At 41.1% G+C, this 14,528-nt stretch overlaps 1 protein-coding gene across 6 annotated transcripts in view; it reads right to left on the bottom strand.

Moving 5' to 3' along the window:
- Window positions 1–14,528, bottom strand: part of FLI1 (Fli-1 proto-oncogene, ETS transcription factor) — a 149,278-nt gene that overhangs the window by 28,047 nt on the left and 106,703 nt on the right. For all 6 annotated transcript variants that reach the window (XM_061592965.1, XM_061592966.1, XM_061592969.1 and 3 more), the window contains exon 4: window positions 9,364–9,567. In XM_061592965.1, the coding sequence (XP_061448949.1) occupies window positions 9,364–9,567 (204 nt within the window). The remainder of the gene's footprint in view (window positions 1–9,363; window positions 9,568–14,528) is intronic.

Raw genomic sequence — 14,528 nt, 5'->3', positions numbered from 1 at the left:
GACTACTGTTTCAAATGGACCAATGCTGCCTGTGTGCTGTGCCCTCCATAATGCTTGTTCAACCTGCACACTTGTAAATAAAACAAACTGTAACCGAAGCCATCATATGTTTGCTTTGCTTCCTGTTCCAAATGAAACTGGCCATGCAAATTCAAGAAGATTAGCTTGTTAGAGTCACTCTACATGTTCTAAATATTTACATTGGTACAGCTCCCCTGAAGTTGGACTGTACCACTTCAAAATGGATATGGGAGGTAATACATTTGAATACTCCTTCACACACACACACCCCACACACCTCTTTGCCAATATCTTGGGAAGAAGAGTTCATGACTCAACCAGCTTTCTCTCTGAAGATCTAGTTTTTATAATCAGAGTTGTTTCTTTATAATAATTGGGAAGTATTCAAACACAGAAATCCCCCATGCCCATATTCTGAAATGGTACATTCCCAGATTTGTACCATGTAATTTTTATGAATGCATAAGTGGGCTCTGAATCCATTGCAGGAAACATGACAAAGGAACCCTATGGCACGTTAAAATATTGATAGATTCATTGAGATTTTTGTATGTTACATCCAATGGAGTTTGGCCCTACATAGGTTAACCTTAACTTCTTTTTGCAGATGGGATGAAGGAAACAACAAAATAGCATAAAAGCAGAGCAAAGCTACAGTTTTAACATGTCTGCCTCTTACATTGGACAAAATGGATAAGCAACATATATAACGAGCGCTTGCACCTATATGGAAGGGGGGGGATGGATCTGTGAATTTCAGGTACTGCCAGGCCACACCCGCACCAGACATTTAAAGCACTATGACACCACTTTTAACAGTCATGGCTTCTCCCAAAGAATCCTGGGAACTGTAGTTTGTTAAGGGCGCTGAGAGTTGTTAGGAGACCAGTGTTCCGCTCACAGTTCTACAGTTCCCAGAGTTCGCGGGGAAGAAGGATTAACTATTAAACCACTCTGGGAAGTGTAGCTGAGTGAGGGGAATAGGGGTCTACCAACAACTACCAGGATTTTTTGGGGGAAGGCATGACTATTTACAATGGTATAATAGTGCTTTAAATGTATACTGTGGATGTAGCCCCAATTGCTCATTTTTCAAGTCTTGAGTTCCATTCTACACATTTCCACATTTTTTTAAAAAAACAATAAAGTCCTATTTGCTAACATTGTAGCGCAAATATCTCCTAATGTACACGTTTCCAAGCAATTCCTCTTAATATGATGCATTTTGTAAATTATTCCCACTAATGTATGCATTTTTATGCAAACTTTGCCTTAAAATACACATTTTTATATACATTGTTCAGTCGGAGAATTGCAGGGAAATTTTGAAGGGCAGTTGCATTTCAGTTCATATATTGTTTTGGAAAGAGAGAATTAGGTTGGTTCACATTAAAATCCAAATCAAACCAAATTTCTCTCCCATCCCTAAACTTTGGTGCTCTTTTTTTTTAATTGTTCCTCTCAAATATATCAGTGAGAGAAATAATTTATGCCTGGATTTATGCCTGACACATTTTCTAGCTTATTATTGGAAATGGATCCAGATTTCAAAGCTCAGCATGACAAGCACCAGCCAGCCAGCCAGCCAGCCAGCCAAGTGCCAGAAGACCCAGTGATCAGCTTCATAGGCAGCCTGTCTAAAGTTGCAGACACTGGCACAGTGAGTGGGGCTGTGGAGAGGGGAGGGAAAGAGGGACAGAAGAACCATTTAAGTGAACTTGTCAGATAAAGTGAGGGCCACTGTCTCCTGAAAAACACAAGCCGGACTGCCAAGAGGGAAAGAGTTGCCCCCAGTTTATTGCTCAAAGTTCTCACCTTTGCCCGACAGTCGGAGGTTTCTAGTGGGAACACCAGAAAAGGCAGAAAAATGTGTTTCCTATTAAGAAGCTTAAATGAAAAAAGGAGGGGAATAGAGGGTGGGGGGACAAGAGAGAGAGAGAGAGTCAGAGAATGAAGCAGAGACAGCAAAACTTTAAGGGCACCAAGACAGATAGGAAGGCCAGAGCCAGAATCCCTCACTCACAAGTACAGATGCGGGAGAATTTCGATTCAGTTCACATTTAAAAGGTGATTGTTCACATTCGCACTTTCCGAAACAATATGAGAACCGAAACACAATCATCCTTTGATATCTGCACTGATCTGAATTTTGCAATGCAGTTCTCCAACCAAACAATGTATACAAACAATACATATCTTAGGAGAAGGGTGCATAAATATGAATAGCTTAGTGAAAATAACATACAAAAACCTATTATATTTGGGGAAACTGCTTGCAAAAATGCATACATTTGTCAAAGTTGCATACAAAAATGTGTTATTATGAGAAATTTGCACTTAAATATTGATGAATTTTCCTGAGGATTTTTTTAAAAAAAAATGCAAATTGCTGCAGGAATGTGGAAAACTCATATTAAGAGTGGAAAAATGAGAAACAGGTAGAACTGAAATTAACAGATCCTTCCATCCCTGCTCACAAGTTTTAAAATGGAAAGGACTTAGTGCCCAGATGGAAAGCCTGCCTGGAAATCACACACCAGTCTAATCTTCACTCCTAATTACAGATATGCAGAGGACCATTGGCATTACTCAGTGATGGAAATGTCACTCTGTACATGCTTAGTATAACTGTTGTATTATTATTCCCCATATTCAAGGCCTGAGTCTTGGAACTGGGGCAGGGTCTCTGTGAGTCTTGCTTCATCCTCTCCCACAGCCCCCCCACCCTTGCATACATCTTGATCAAGCAGAGCTCTTAGCATTTTAGGTTTACACAGTGCTGGCTTTCTTTAATCCAGTATCACCCAAGGCAAAGATTGCAATATTTGACCAAGGAGCAGCCATAGCTATACTGAATATTTCTGCCTTTGATTATAGGACACTCTCTCCTGAGGAGGGTGCAGGAGTATGAGTGAATGCTTTGGAAGAGTACATGCGAATAATTCTGTATATTCTTCCTTTCTGTTTTTTTTTTATCTCTGATAGGCTGGAAGCTTTTAAAAAAAGATCAAAAGAAGATTAGGACCAGTATTTCATACAAAATACAAGAAAAGTTTTTTTTTTTTTAAATAATCATATTTGGCTGATTGTCCACTTCAATTCCACCACTGTCAGATCCTTTCTGCACTTTAAAAAATGGAAATGGACTGCCTTAAAGCCGATCCCGACTTATGGCGACCCTGTGAATAGGGTTTTCATGAGGCTGAGAGGCAGTGACTGGCCCAAGGTCACCCAGTGAGCTTCATGGCTATGTGGGGATTCGAATCCTGGTCTCCCAGGTCGTAGTCCAACACCTTAACCAGGAGGCAACCAATCTGGCTTTCCACATCCAAGCGTATACTCAACAGGAAACAGCAGCCAGTCAGCCCACCCATCCAAATAAAGAGAAAAGAAAGCTTGTCTTAAATGCAGTCTTTGCCAACCTGGTGCCCTCCAGATGTTTTAGAATACAACTCCCAGCAACATGCTGGCTGGGGCAGGTGGGCATTTTAGTGCAAGACCTCTTGAGGGCATCAAATCGGCAAACATTGCTGTAATTTTTTAAAATCTGCCCACAGATTCTTTGGATCACATGCATTTGCAGACACCTTTGCAAGCAACAATACTTTCATTTGGGTTCCTATATTGAGTGGGGGGTTGGATTCGATGGCCTTATAGGCCCCTTCCAACTCCACAATTCTATGATTCTATGAATAGATGGATGGTGAAGATTAAAAACAACACATGCTTACGTGGATGCATAAAATAATACATACAATGATAATTACTGTATGTATGTATGTATGTATGTATGTAAATAAATTGTATGGATGTATGTTCTCCTCAAACATATTATCCCAGTACATAATAAACAATACCTTTTGTAACCCATTCTTCTAGTACCAAAGCACATTCAGAATTCCGGCTTGCAAAATTTAAAAACTAACGTCAGCAATCAAGCATTTCATTTTTTGTAGTGTTCACACACTTACTTCAGTGGGAAGTCAGGGACACACTGCACACAAAGCCAAGTTGCACATTTTTTTTATGACTGGATTTTGTTTTTTGTTAGAACAGAACCATAGAAGAAAAACTGATCAGATCTTCCTTTCCCTCCACACTTCCAGCATTTTTTTTCCTGCTGAAAATTGGCCCTAGCTGTTTTTTCCACACCAGAGAAAAGGCTGAGCTTCCTGCGGGGTAAAAAGTAGTGATGGAGGAAATAATTCTTCAGTTCAAAAATTACAGGCTGGGAAAAAAACGTTCCTCCCAAGGGTCTTCAAACTGCCGCCCAGTGATGGCATTTCAATAAATATTTATTTAAAAGCATTTCTAAATATTTTAAAATGTCTAAATGGTAAATAACACACACATATCAGATAAAAACAAGAACATTAAAAAAACAAGAATACAGAAATAATCCAATCTTATGGGTTAGGGAAACTCTAGGCAAAAATAAATATGTCTTTGCAAGACATCTGAAGCACCTGATAGATGGTGCATCACATACGGAAGCTGCATTAAAAGACACATTGGGACTAGGAGTGTGGGAGGAAGTATATGTGACTGAGCATCAAGGAAATTTAGGCCTAAAACACTCCTTTATCTTTCTGCCTTGTCCCAGGCTGAGTAGGTGCTATCCCAGGGATCCTTGTGGATGGAGGATACTGCCTTGAAAGACATCACTCTGCCCAATTATGTCTGCTCAGGAGGACCCAACTATTCACACTCTGATCTTGTCTAGTTTGGGCCGTTCTCCCCCCCCCAGCATTCCTGGAAAATCAGAGGTGAACTATAGTTGCATCTTCCAGCATTAATCTAACATCAAGCCCCTGTTGGTCATGGACTCATGTGCGATCCCTATAGTGGCAGGAATTACGAATGTACACATTAGTCTGCTTCCAATTCATGTCAATTTCATATGTTTTTATTTCTAAGGACATCAAGCTGTGATTTGTTTTATAAAAAATGCATGAAAATGTGTATTATTTTTGTATATTCCCCACCCTATATGCATTTTGTACACATTTTATCCTAAAATACACATTTTGGCATCCCAAATATATGGATTTTTGTACACATTTCAGCCTAAAATATGTGTTTTGATATGCATTTGGGTATGTTTTTTCTGAGCTAAGAACTGTATTAGAAAATTTGGAGAAGTGCAAAAACTGAAGCATTACTGCATTCTGATTTGTGTATTAGTCTGGGAAGTGCGAATTGTGATGGTTTGTTTAAAAATAGGGCCTAAATGAAATCCTTGAACATCCCTAGTAGGAGCACATCTGGTCGTTCTGGCAATGAACCATTGGCAAGGCACCAGTACAAATTCACCCACCCAAACATACACAGCTTGGTTCTCAGTGACCTGCATATGAGATTTCTACAGGTTTACTGTTAACCAGTGGAGCAGCAGCAACTCATAACCAGCTGCAACAGCAACAGCAGCAGCAGCATTTCTGTACTACCTTTCTGCCAAGGCACCCAAGGCGGTTTACAATTTATCGCTTGGTTTAACTCTTCCTGGGCTTAACTGCCTAAAAAAAGGGAGAAATTGCTAGGCAGTAGTTGAGTGTAGAGATGGGAGAATCTGTCTCCACATTTTCACCCCAGCTGTGATTTTTAAAAAAAAGTCCTTATGAAAATTCCATCAGCAAACTAATCCAAATATACATATTTTTGTATGCAATTTTGCCTAATGCACACATTCTTTGCAAAGTAGTTTCCCTAATTGAATGCATTGCTGTATGTTCTTTTCATTAATATACGCATTTTTAGTCACACTTTACCCTACTAGATGTATTTTTGTACACATTACGTGGCTGGAGAACTGCATTGCAAAATTCAGAGAAGTGTGAATTTCAAAGGATGGCTATGTGTCCGTTTGCTTATTGCAGAGGTTGGAAACTTCTAGCCTGTCGGCCACTCTCAGCCAACCAGGAGATCAAATTTGGCCCATGAAATCTTTTTTTAAAAAGAAACCATACCCACCTGCCAATCAGCTTACATCACTCTGATAGAGGATGTCATCAGTTGATGGGCAGGTCCAATTCTCCCTTAGCTGTGCATGCCAATTCTCTTGCTGGGAACTGGTACACGCAGCCAAAGCAAGCAGGATTTAACTCCTGCTCATCAGCTCATGAACAGGAGTTCAGTCCTTCTCAGTTTGGCTATGCATGCCTATTCTCAGCAGGGGAACTGATTCATGGTCAAACTGAGCAGGATTTATAGGGGTTAAATCCTGCTCAGTTTGGCTGCACAATGTGGGGTTGTTTGAAAGCCCTTTTGTGCTGCTCTTTAAACCCTTGAAAACCAGAGGTTTAAGGAGCAATGAGGGGCGTTTGCAGAAATGGCTTTCAAACAGCCCTGCACTGAACTTTGAAGCCTTGACTGTCGGGACTTCAGAATGCAGCAGCATGGACCTCCAGGGCTGACAAGCTAAAAATCTGGCTTGCCAGCCAGAAAAGGTTCCTCAGCCCTGTGGTATTGTTTCAAGAACTGCAAATTAGGTAAGTTCACCCTTCAATGTGAAGTGAGCTGAATTTCTCTTTCCATTCCTATTTGAGTCTCTGGACACAGAAAAAAGAGGTGGCTGGTCTCCATGTAAGCTGCTTGTCTGTGATTCTTATTCTCTGTTAGTGGACTCATCAGGGCAGGACTTTGGGACAGATGCCCAGGGCCCCATTTAGCAGAAACAGCAGAATGGGGTCTGGGGGAGAAGGTACAAACACCACAGGGCTGGCTTACCATATTTTCAAGCAAGTGAAGTAATATACATGGGCCATGTGAAGAGGGGAGCCCCATAATACTATTGCCCAGAATCTAAAATGATCCAACTGCACCACTTATTCTCTGCCTGAATACAAAATGTTACTCATTCACTGAAATAGACTGAAGTGCCCCTAATATCCCCTGTTGTGGGGAAGTAAGAAGCTGTCTCCTTGAGTGCCTTCTGTAGTTCAGAAACTCAGAACTAAACATCCACTGGAAGTTAAGTCTGGAAAAACAATAAATTCCCTTCAAAGGCATTACACCACAAGGGAGTTACCCAAAAAATCCAGAAACCAAACTGTTGTGAGGCAGACGTAGAAACAGCTGCATGGAAAAGAGTGGTCTCCAGTAGCCAGATCGGCCTACAAACATGCTTTGATGAGGACAAGGCTTTGCCGTATCTTTGCCAAAGCGCTCCAATTACAGCCAAAGGTGCCAGCAGTGAGATAACAGTGCAGCAGACAACTGTTCAACTCACAGCTGCATGCTGTGGCTGCTGGGCAAGGCAAAAGAGGGGACCAGATCAGGTGCAGGGGATGGGTGGGCCTTTGTAAGTTTGCAAGTCATTGCATTGCGACAGGGCAGGAAGTGCCAAGTTGGCATCGTTAATCAGTGCAACTGTCCTGGTGCCAAGTCAGATGTGGGTGGAAAGAGGCCTTGGCAGTGATGTTTAGTATTAATATGATCTCAAAGCCACCGTACTCCAACAAAACACTTTTTGAGGCAGATAAGACTGTAAGGCTGCTGAACTGGGATTTGTTAACAAATTCATGACTATTTGTTTTAGGCTGAACTGAGATCACACTTTGGTGGGTTCACTTATTATGAAAAGAAATTATCTAACTTTGACAGCCTTGCTGATCCCTAGGGTTGCAACCAACTTCTACTCAGAGTAGGCCCGTTGAAATTAATAGACCTACGTTAGCCATGTGCATTAATTTCATTGTGTCTATTCTGAATATGACAAGTGTTGGATACAACCCCAAGGGCAAGTGCGGGGAACCTTTGGCCCTCGAGATGTTGCCCCAGCAAGCATGGCCAATGGGCAGAGATGATGGGGCTTGTAGTTCAGCAACATCTGGAGCAGGGATGGAATGATCTATCAACTTTGGTTCTCTACGTTTCCTATTTTTCTAATCTTAAATTTGGTTCTCTGTATTTCTTCTGCAATTTGCGATTTTTTAATTAAAAATTTTAATTTAAAAAATTCCCATGAAAATTCTTCAGCTTTTTAGTGCAATTTTCTCCTAATACATTTTTGTATGCAGTTTTGACTAATGTATACATTTTTGCCAGCAATTTATCCTGATATAATGCATCTTTGCATGTTGTTTTCACCACTATATTCATTTTGTGCACACTTTCCCCTGATCTATGCATTTTTGCAAACATTGCTTGGTTGGAGAACTGCATCGAAAAATTTGAATAAATGCAAATTTTGAAGAATGGCTATGTTTTGGTTCTCATATTGTTTTCAGAAAGTGCAAATCTGATAAATTTGGCTTTAAATGCGAACTGAATTTAATTTCTCCCACATCCCTAATTTGGAGGGCCATAGGCCCCCCATCCTTGCCCTAATGACTGAATCTGATTCACTTCAGTTGTACAAAAAGCAGAAATGCAAACATTTTTGTTCCTCTTTTGCTCTCCCCTCCATGCAAAACAGATCCCCCCTGCGGTCCCTTCTCTGTGTTATAATATACATATACATCCTTCTCTAACTCTATTATGTGAGCCATTACATTACATTCATCATTACAGCTACATCAGGTGATTTAAAAAAATTAACCCTAGGTACTCCCCTCACCCCCAGCTGATTTCCATTGGCACCACACTACATGGAAAAGGGATATTTAACCCTCCCCTTCCCAGCTGCAATCCCAATGGGAGTGAAAAGCCTTCCTTGTGCTGAAATTAGCAAAGATGGAAAAGCTCCCATTGGCTGTTATAAGCGTCATGTGTACTTTGGCCGTAAGAAAAGGGTTTCCCCCTTACCTCTCTTGCAGTGAGACAGGGCTTGTCACCCCCTGTTTTTTTAACTACTTAATCTTTTAATTACTTAATGAAGATATTTTAGTCAATCAAAATGTTTGTGTGTGTTAGTGTGCACATACATGCTGACCATTTTTTTTAAAAAAAAGTTGTTCTCAGTGAGGTAACATACAAATAACCAATCACTGATCCCTATTGTCAAAGGCAATCCAATGAATCTGCTCTCTCATACCATCTGCTAAGTTAGTGATAACAACAAGTACAGGAGTCCCAGAATGGAATCAATTCAACTTGCTGAGATTTTACTGCAGGTGTGGGAAATCTCCAAATGGTGCTGAACTACAATTCCCATCAGCCCCAACAAGCACAGCCAATGGGCAGGGATGACGGGAGTTGTAGTTCAGCACCATCTAGAGGGCTCCAGGTTCCCCATGCTCATTTTGCTGCATTACTGTCAACATCAACCTCTTTTATTTTCCTCTCCCATCTGCCTTCCCAATTGAGCTATCAGCCAGTGCCCAAACCAAGGAAACACGTTGTTCATCTGACCTGCTAGTCGGCAGGCTTTGAGTAAGAACGGAGATCAAAGCAACCACTTACTTTCCCTGAGGTAACTGAGGTGAGATAGCAGAACTTCCGTATTGTAGAGGGAAGTGGTCCGGAGGAAATCCTCCTTGTTCATCTTGCAGAGTTCTTTCCCATCCATGCTCTGGAAGAGGTTGGTGTCAATCTCCATTAGACCATACTCTTTTATAGCCCATTCCAGCCATTGACGTACATGTTCCTGGGTCCATAATGTGGGATCTGTCAGAAGAAATCGGGGTGATATGGTGAGTTATATTTCTGACTTACCTTACAGGGTTGTTGTAAGGACTGCAACTAGATTAGCAAGCTGAAGTGCTTTGAACACTTGAAAATGCAATACCAGTGCTTAAGTATTACTGCTGTTGTCTCGTTGATAACGATAACAGAATCAGTTTCAAAGACTGAAGAAATTAAGATGGGGAAGTGATTTCCCATCAGTAAGTTTCTGGTGGAGCTAAGAACATAACAGGTTGCCTCTGTCCTCCTCTCTCCCTTGTTATAAACCAGCCTTTCCCAACCTTTGAGTCCCCAGATGTTGTTGGACTACAACTCCCATCAGCCCCAGCCAGCATGGCCGATGGTCAGAAATGATGGGAGTTGTAATCCAGCAACATCTGGGGACCCAAGGCTGGGAAAGGCTGCTTAAGACCAGTGTTGGAAACCTTTGGCCCTCCAGATGTTGTTGAACTATGACTCCCATCAGCCCCAGCAAGCATGGCCAATGCCCAGGGATTATGGGAGTCCGCAACATCTGGAGGGCCAAAGATTCCCCACCCCTGTTAGAGACTATACTGACCCAGCCAGAGCACCCTTTCAGTCTCTGTTCTCTAAAGAGCAAGGCCATTTCCCCCCGGCAACTACTGCAGGTCTCTACTAGCAAGGCAGCTACAACAAGAAAGTCAAATGCATTTGGTTCTATGCTCGGCCCGTTGCAAATTTTGCACAGATGGTTATTAAAAATTTTGGACAGATGTTTATTATTGTGCTCCAGAAAGTAGTAAATTCTGTGAAAATGATCTCTCCTTGCTCAGACAAGTTTGCTTTATATGTCTGAGTCATATGTCCAGACTCTGCCGACAAAAACAAACGTGTACTCCCACCCACTCACACTTTGCTTGCAACGTTAGGCCCGCAGAATCAACACAGATGGAGAAGGACAGGAGGCTGGATTCAGTTCATAACTGTGCATTAATGGCAATTGCCAGTTAAGAACCCCAATGCAGAATGTGTATCATTAGTGGTGATTTTAAGAACTGATTGGGCAATTCTGTCCTTAAGCAGGCTGGAGGAATATAGGGTACAAACTGCATTACACTGATGCTATGCCATCTTTATTGGCCTCTGGTGTAGCAAGATCTTAAGACCAGAAAGCTGCCTTAAGACAAGATTGTCTTACCCCTTATATACCCAGTCAATCACCGTGCTCTGCAGGTGAGGGCCTCCTGCAGATACCATCTTATCAGGAGGTCCATTCCACATAATATAGGGAGCTGAAACTAGTGTTGTGGCACATACCCTTTGGAATTCCCTCCCTTTAAATATTAGACAGGCACCATCTCTGTTGTCTTTTTGGTGCCTATTGAAGAACTTCCTCTTTCAACAAGCCTTTTAAGTACAGATCTTATCCGAGTCTGTGTCTGTGCTGGAATTGCTTTTTCAGATGTATTTAAAGCTTTTTTTAAAAGATGTTTTTAAAGATGCTTTGTTCTCATATGGTTTGTTTTGATACGTTTTAGTTTTTAAGATGTTTTAGAGTGTTTTTGTTTGCCGCCCTGGGCTCCTTCTATGAGTAGGCACGGGATATAAATTTAATAAATAAATAATAATAAATATGTATGTTTGTCTGCTAGCCCAGTGCTGCCCAGTTTGGCTAGTTGCGGCTCTCCAGGGTCTCTGGAAGAGGTCTTTCCCACATATCATTCTGCTACCTGTTTCTTTTAACTGGAGATGGCACAGATTGAACCTGAGACCTTCTTACCACAAAGCACATGCTGTACCACGAGCCATGGTTCCTCCCTTCAAAATCATTTGCTCTGCAGAATCTACAGTGGCCATGTTTTGTTGCAATGCTAAACCATGGTTTAGTGCAATATTGCATGAAGAAGTCTAGACTCGTCCCAGGCTCACATACTCCCTATTCTCTCCTCTCCTCCCCCCATAACAACCGAGGAGGAGGACTTTAAATAAGCCAGCTTCACAAACCATGGTTTGAGGTTGGCTTATTTAAAAGTAACCATAGTTAATATTAACCACAGTCTGGTTTGGACAATCAACAAACCACAGTGAATTCAAAGCAAAGGCTTCTGAACTCCTCCACCTGGCTGTGTGGAAGGAAGAAAATTTAGGGTGTGTGTGTGCGAGCCTAGGAGGAGGTTAGTCTCATTCACACAGCATTAAGCCATGGTTTAGTGGTATCTTTGAACATGACCACAGAAGGTTTGCTGCAGTGCAACAGCTGAGAAAGCAACTGCCATTCTTCTTCTTTTTTAACACGAAGAAAACATTTATTTCTTGTGTGCCACATGAATAGCCTAATTCAGTAAGAGAGCACTTCGTATATAAAGCAAACTGGTCTCATCTCTATACCAGTGAAGCTGCTGTTGTTATCATCAACTAATAATCTCAAGAGGCCACTTTGTCCTGTCAGGAATTTTGCCTCTTTAACTCAGCAACAGCACACACCTTCATACATGCATGAAGAACCACACAGATCTTTCTCTGTCTCTCCACATACATGCACATGGGTGTTTCATTAAAAAATGCAATCAGAAAATAAGAAAAAATGAAACACAGAGCATTAGCGAATAAGTAATAACCATTATAACAACAGACCTTGCACAACACAACAGGCTTTGATTTCCATAGAATGGTTTAGGTTTCTAGCAAGCAACTTTCTTAGATGTCTATATATATTCTTAAGTGTTTACTGCAGAGTTTCCCTATAAAACATCCTGTCTTTAGCTTGATCAAATGCCAGGTTAGGAGCGGAGAGTAAGAACATCAGGACTGCCTTGTTGAATGAGGCCAGGGTCCATCAAGCTGAGCAGTCTTCTTCCAATAGCAGCCACCCCAAGCAGTCCTGAAGGCAAAAGCCGTCTCCTATTGTTAGCCTCCAGCATCCAGGGTTGAGAAGTAGACTGCTCCTCAACAGGTAGGTTCTATTTGTGCTATCATGGCTAAATGTTGTGAATTGACATTGGCCTCTGGGAGTCAATGTAATCCTTTTCTAAAGCCATCCAAGTTAGCCACCATCATGACACATTTCGTGGCAGTGAATTCCACTAATTAACTATGCAATGCATGAAGCTGTTCTCCATTAAGTCCATCCTGAATCCACTGTTGATCAGTTTCTCTGGGTGCCTTTAAATTCTAGCATTCTGAAAACAGAAGTAAAATTAGCCTTCTTCAGATAGTCCACTTGAGTGTGTGAAGGGGTACGTGGGAATGCGTGGGGCTAGCCCAACCCACGTACCAGGCATGCCACTGTCATCTCCATCTCTACTGGCTCCACTCCCAACCTTCATACACGGAGCAGAAAGATCTGGAAGGTAAATCTTCATGCATTTTGCTGATTGCATTTAGAATCTTCCACGTGATGCATGATTGGAGTTCCTAATCATGTGGGGCAGCCTCCACCAATGTGAGGCCCTCCAGACATTTTAGACTACAACTCCCATCAGCCCCAGACTGATATAAGCTTCTATCATAGTTTGCAAAAGTTTAGGCTGTATCGGGGTGGGGTATTGTCCTATAAAAATACGGTCTATTTTGGTCCATTATTCTGAATCCTGCTAGTGGAAATGACAGCATATGTAATTCCCAGGGACCCTACTATTGTACTTCTATCTTATTTTAAAGGATTGATTGAGCAGGCTGACTTGGAAATAACTGTGAGCCTAATTATTGCTGCCAAGATATGCATAGCAGCAGCTAATTATGTCGTGGGGAGGATATCTTTTTCTTTTTAGGCTGGTATACAAGAATCTGTAATTCTGTTATTCTGTCAAAATTTGATGTGGTATACTGCAGATTATAGTTTTATGAACAATAGATAAATACATTTGTAGGTGAAAATAGACATTACTAGAACAATAAGTCCCAAAATAATATTGAATCACATGTTCCCCCTTCGTTGAAATATTCTTGTTGAATATATGTAATGCAAACACACGCATATGGTCGATTTTATGTTTTTTAGCTGCCCTAAGTGATGTGTAGGCACCAGAAGGGTAGGATATATGTTTTTATATAAATATAAACTTAACCATAAAATAAAATAAACTTAATTGTAAAGTTTCTGCTTTTTCAAAAAACACACAAAACTTTCCCTTAGGGAGTGATATATCAGGGCATGATACTGTTTTTATAGAGTTACTTATTACATGTCTGCATTTTTATCTGCATCCTGTTCTATTTTTCTCATGACTCTTATCTAAAAATGCAAGGCACCTCTCAAAAATAGTCAGAGCTGACTATATTTTATACACCCTTCACTTTTCTTTTCTCCTCTTCTGGTCTCTGTTCTCTGATTAATTCTTGCAATTATAATTAATCTACTTCATTTGCAAAGTTTATTCTCATTTCAATACTGGGGAGAGCAAGGATAGAGGAGTGGGGATGGCTGGGAGGAGTAGCAGGGCAGCGGTACCCATTGTGATGCCACCCAAATGTTGCTGGACTCCAACTCCCATCCTCCTCGATCACTGGCCATGCTGACTGGGGCTGATGAGAGGTGGAATCCAATAACATGTGGAGGGCACTGTGTTGGCTACCACTGCAGTACAGAAAAGTAGGGGTATCTAATCATATTTCTGTGGGTAGATCATACTATGGGTTCTCCTGCAGCAATACCTGGCCAGATATCTTCAAGAAAGAGAGTATTGCAAGACAGGAGCATTGGACAGGGAGGACTAATGGGCCTGTAGAACTGCTTAAAGTTGCTCAGATGTTCTGTCCATGACTGACCAGGCACACCTATTTGTTAGGTAAGCTACACGTGACACATTGTCATAGGAACTAAATAGTTAGACAATTGCTTGTTGATACAGGATTATTTGGGGAATGTTCTGAGTAGGGAAAACTGACCAAAGAAGAGGTATCTCCCTAGAGATCTATTATTATTATTATTATTATTATTATTATTATTATTATTATTATTATTATTATTATTATTATTACTA

This window comes from Rhineura floridana, chromosome 12 (genome assembly GCF_030035675.1).
Source record: "Rhineura floridana isolate rRhiFlo1 chromosome 12, rRhiFlo1.hap2, whole genome shotgun sequence".
NCBI classification, from domain to species: Eukaryota; Metazoa; Chordata; class Lepidosauria; order Squamata; family Rhineuridae; genus Rhineura; species Rhineura floridana.
Note: the sequence above shows the minus strand (reverse complement) of the source record. Positions and strands in the feature narration are given on the sequence as shown.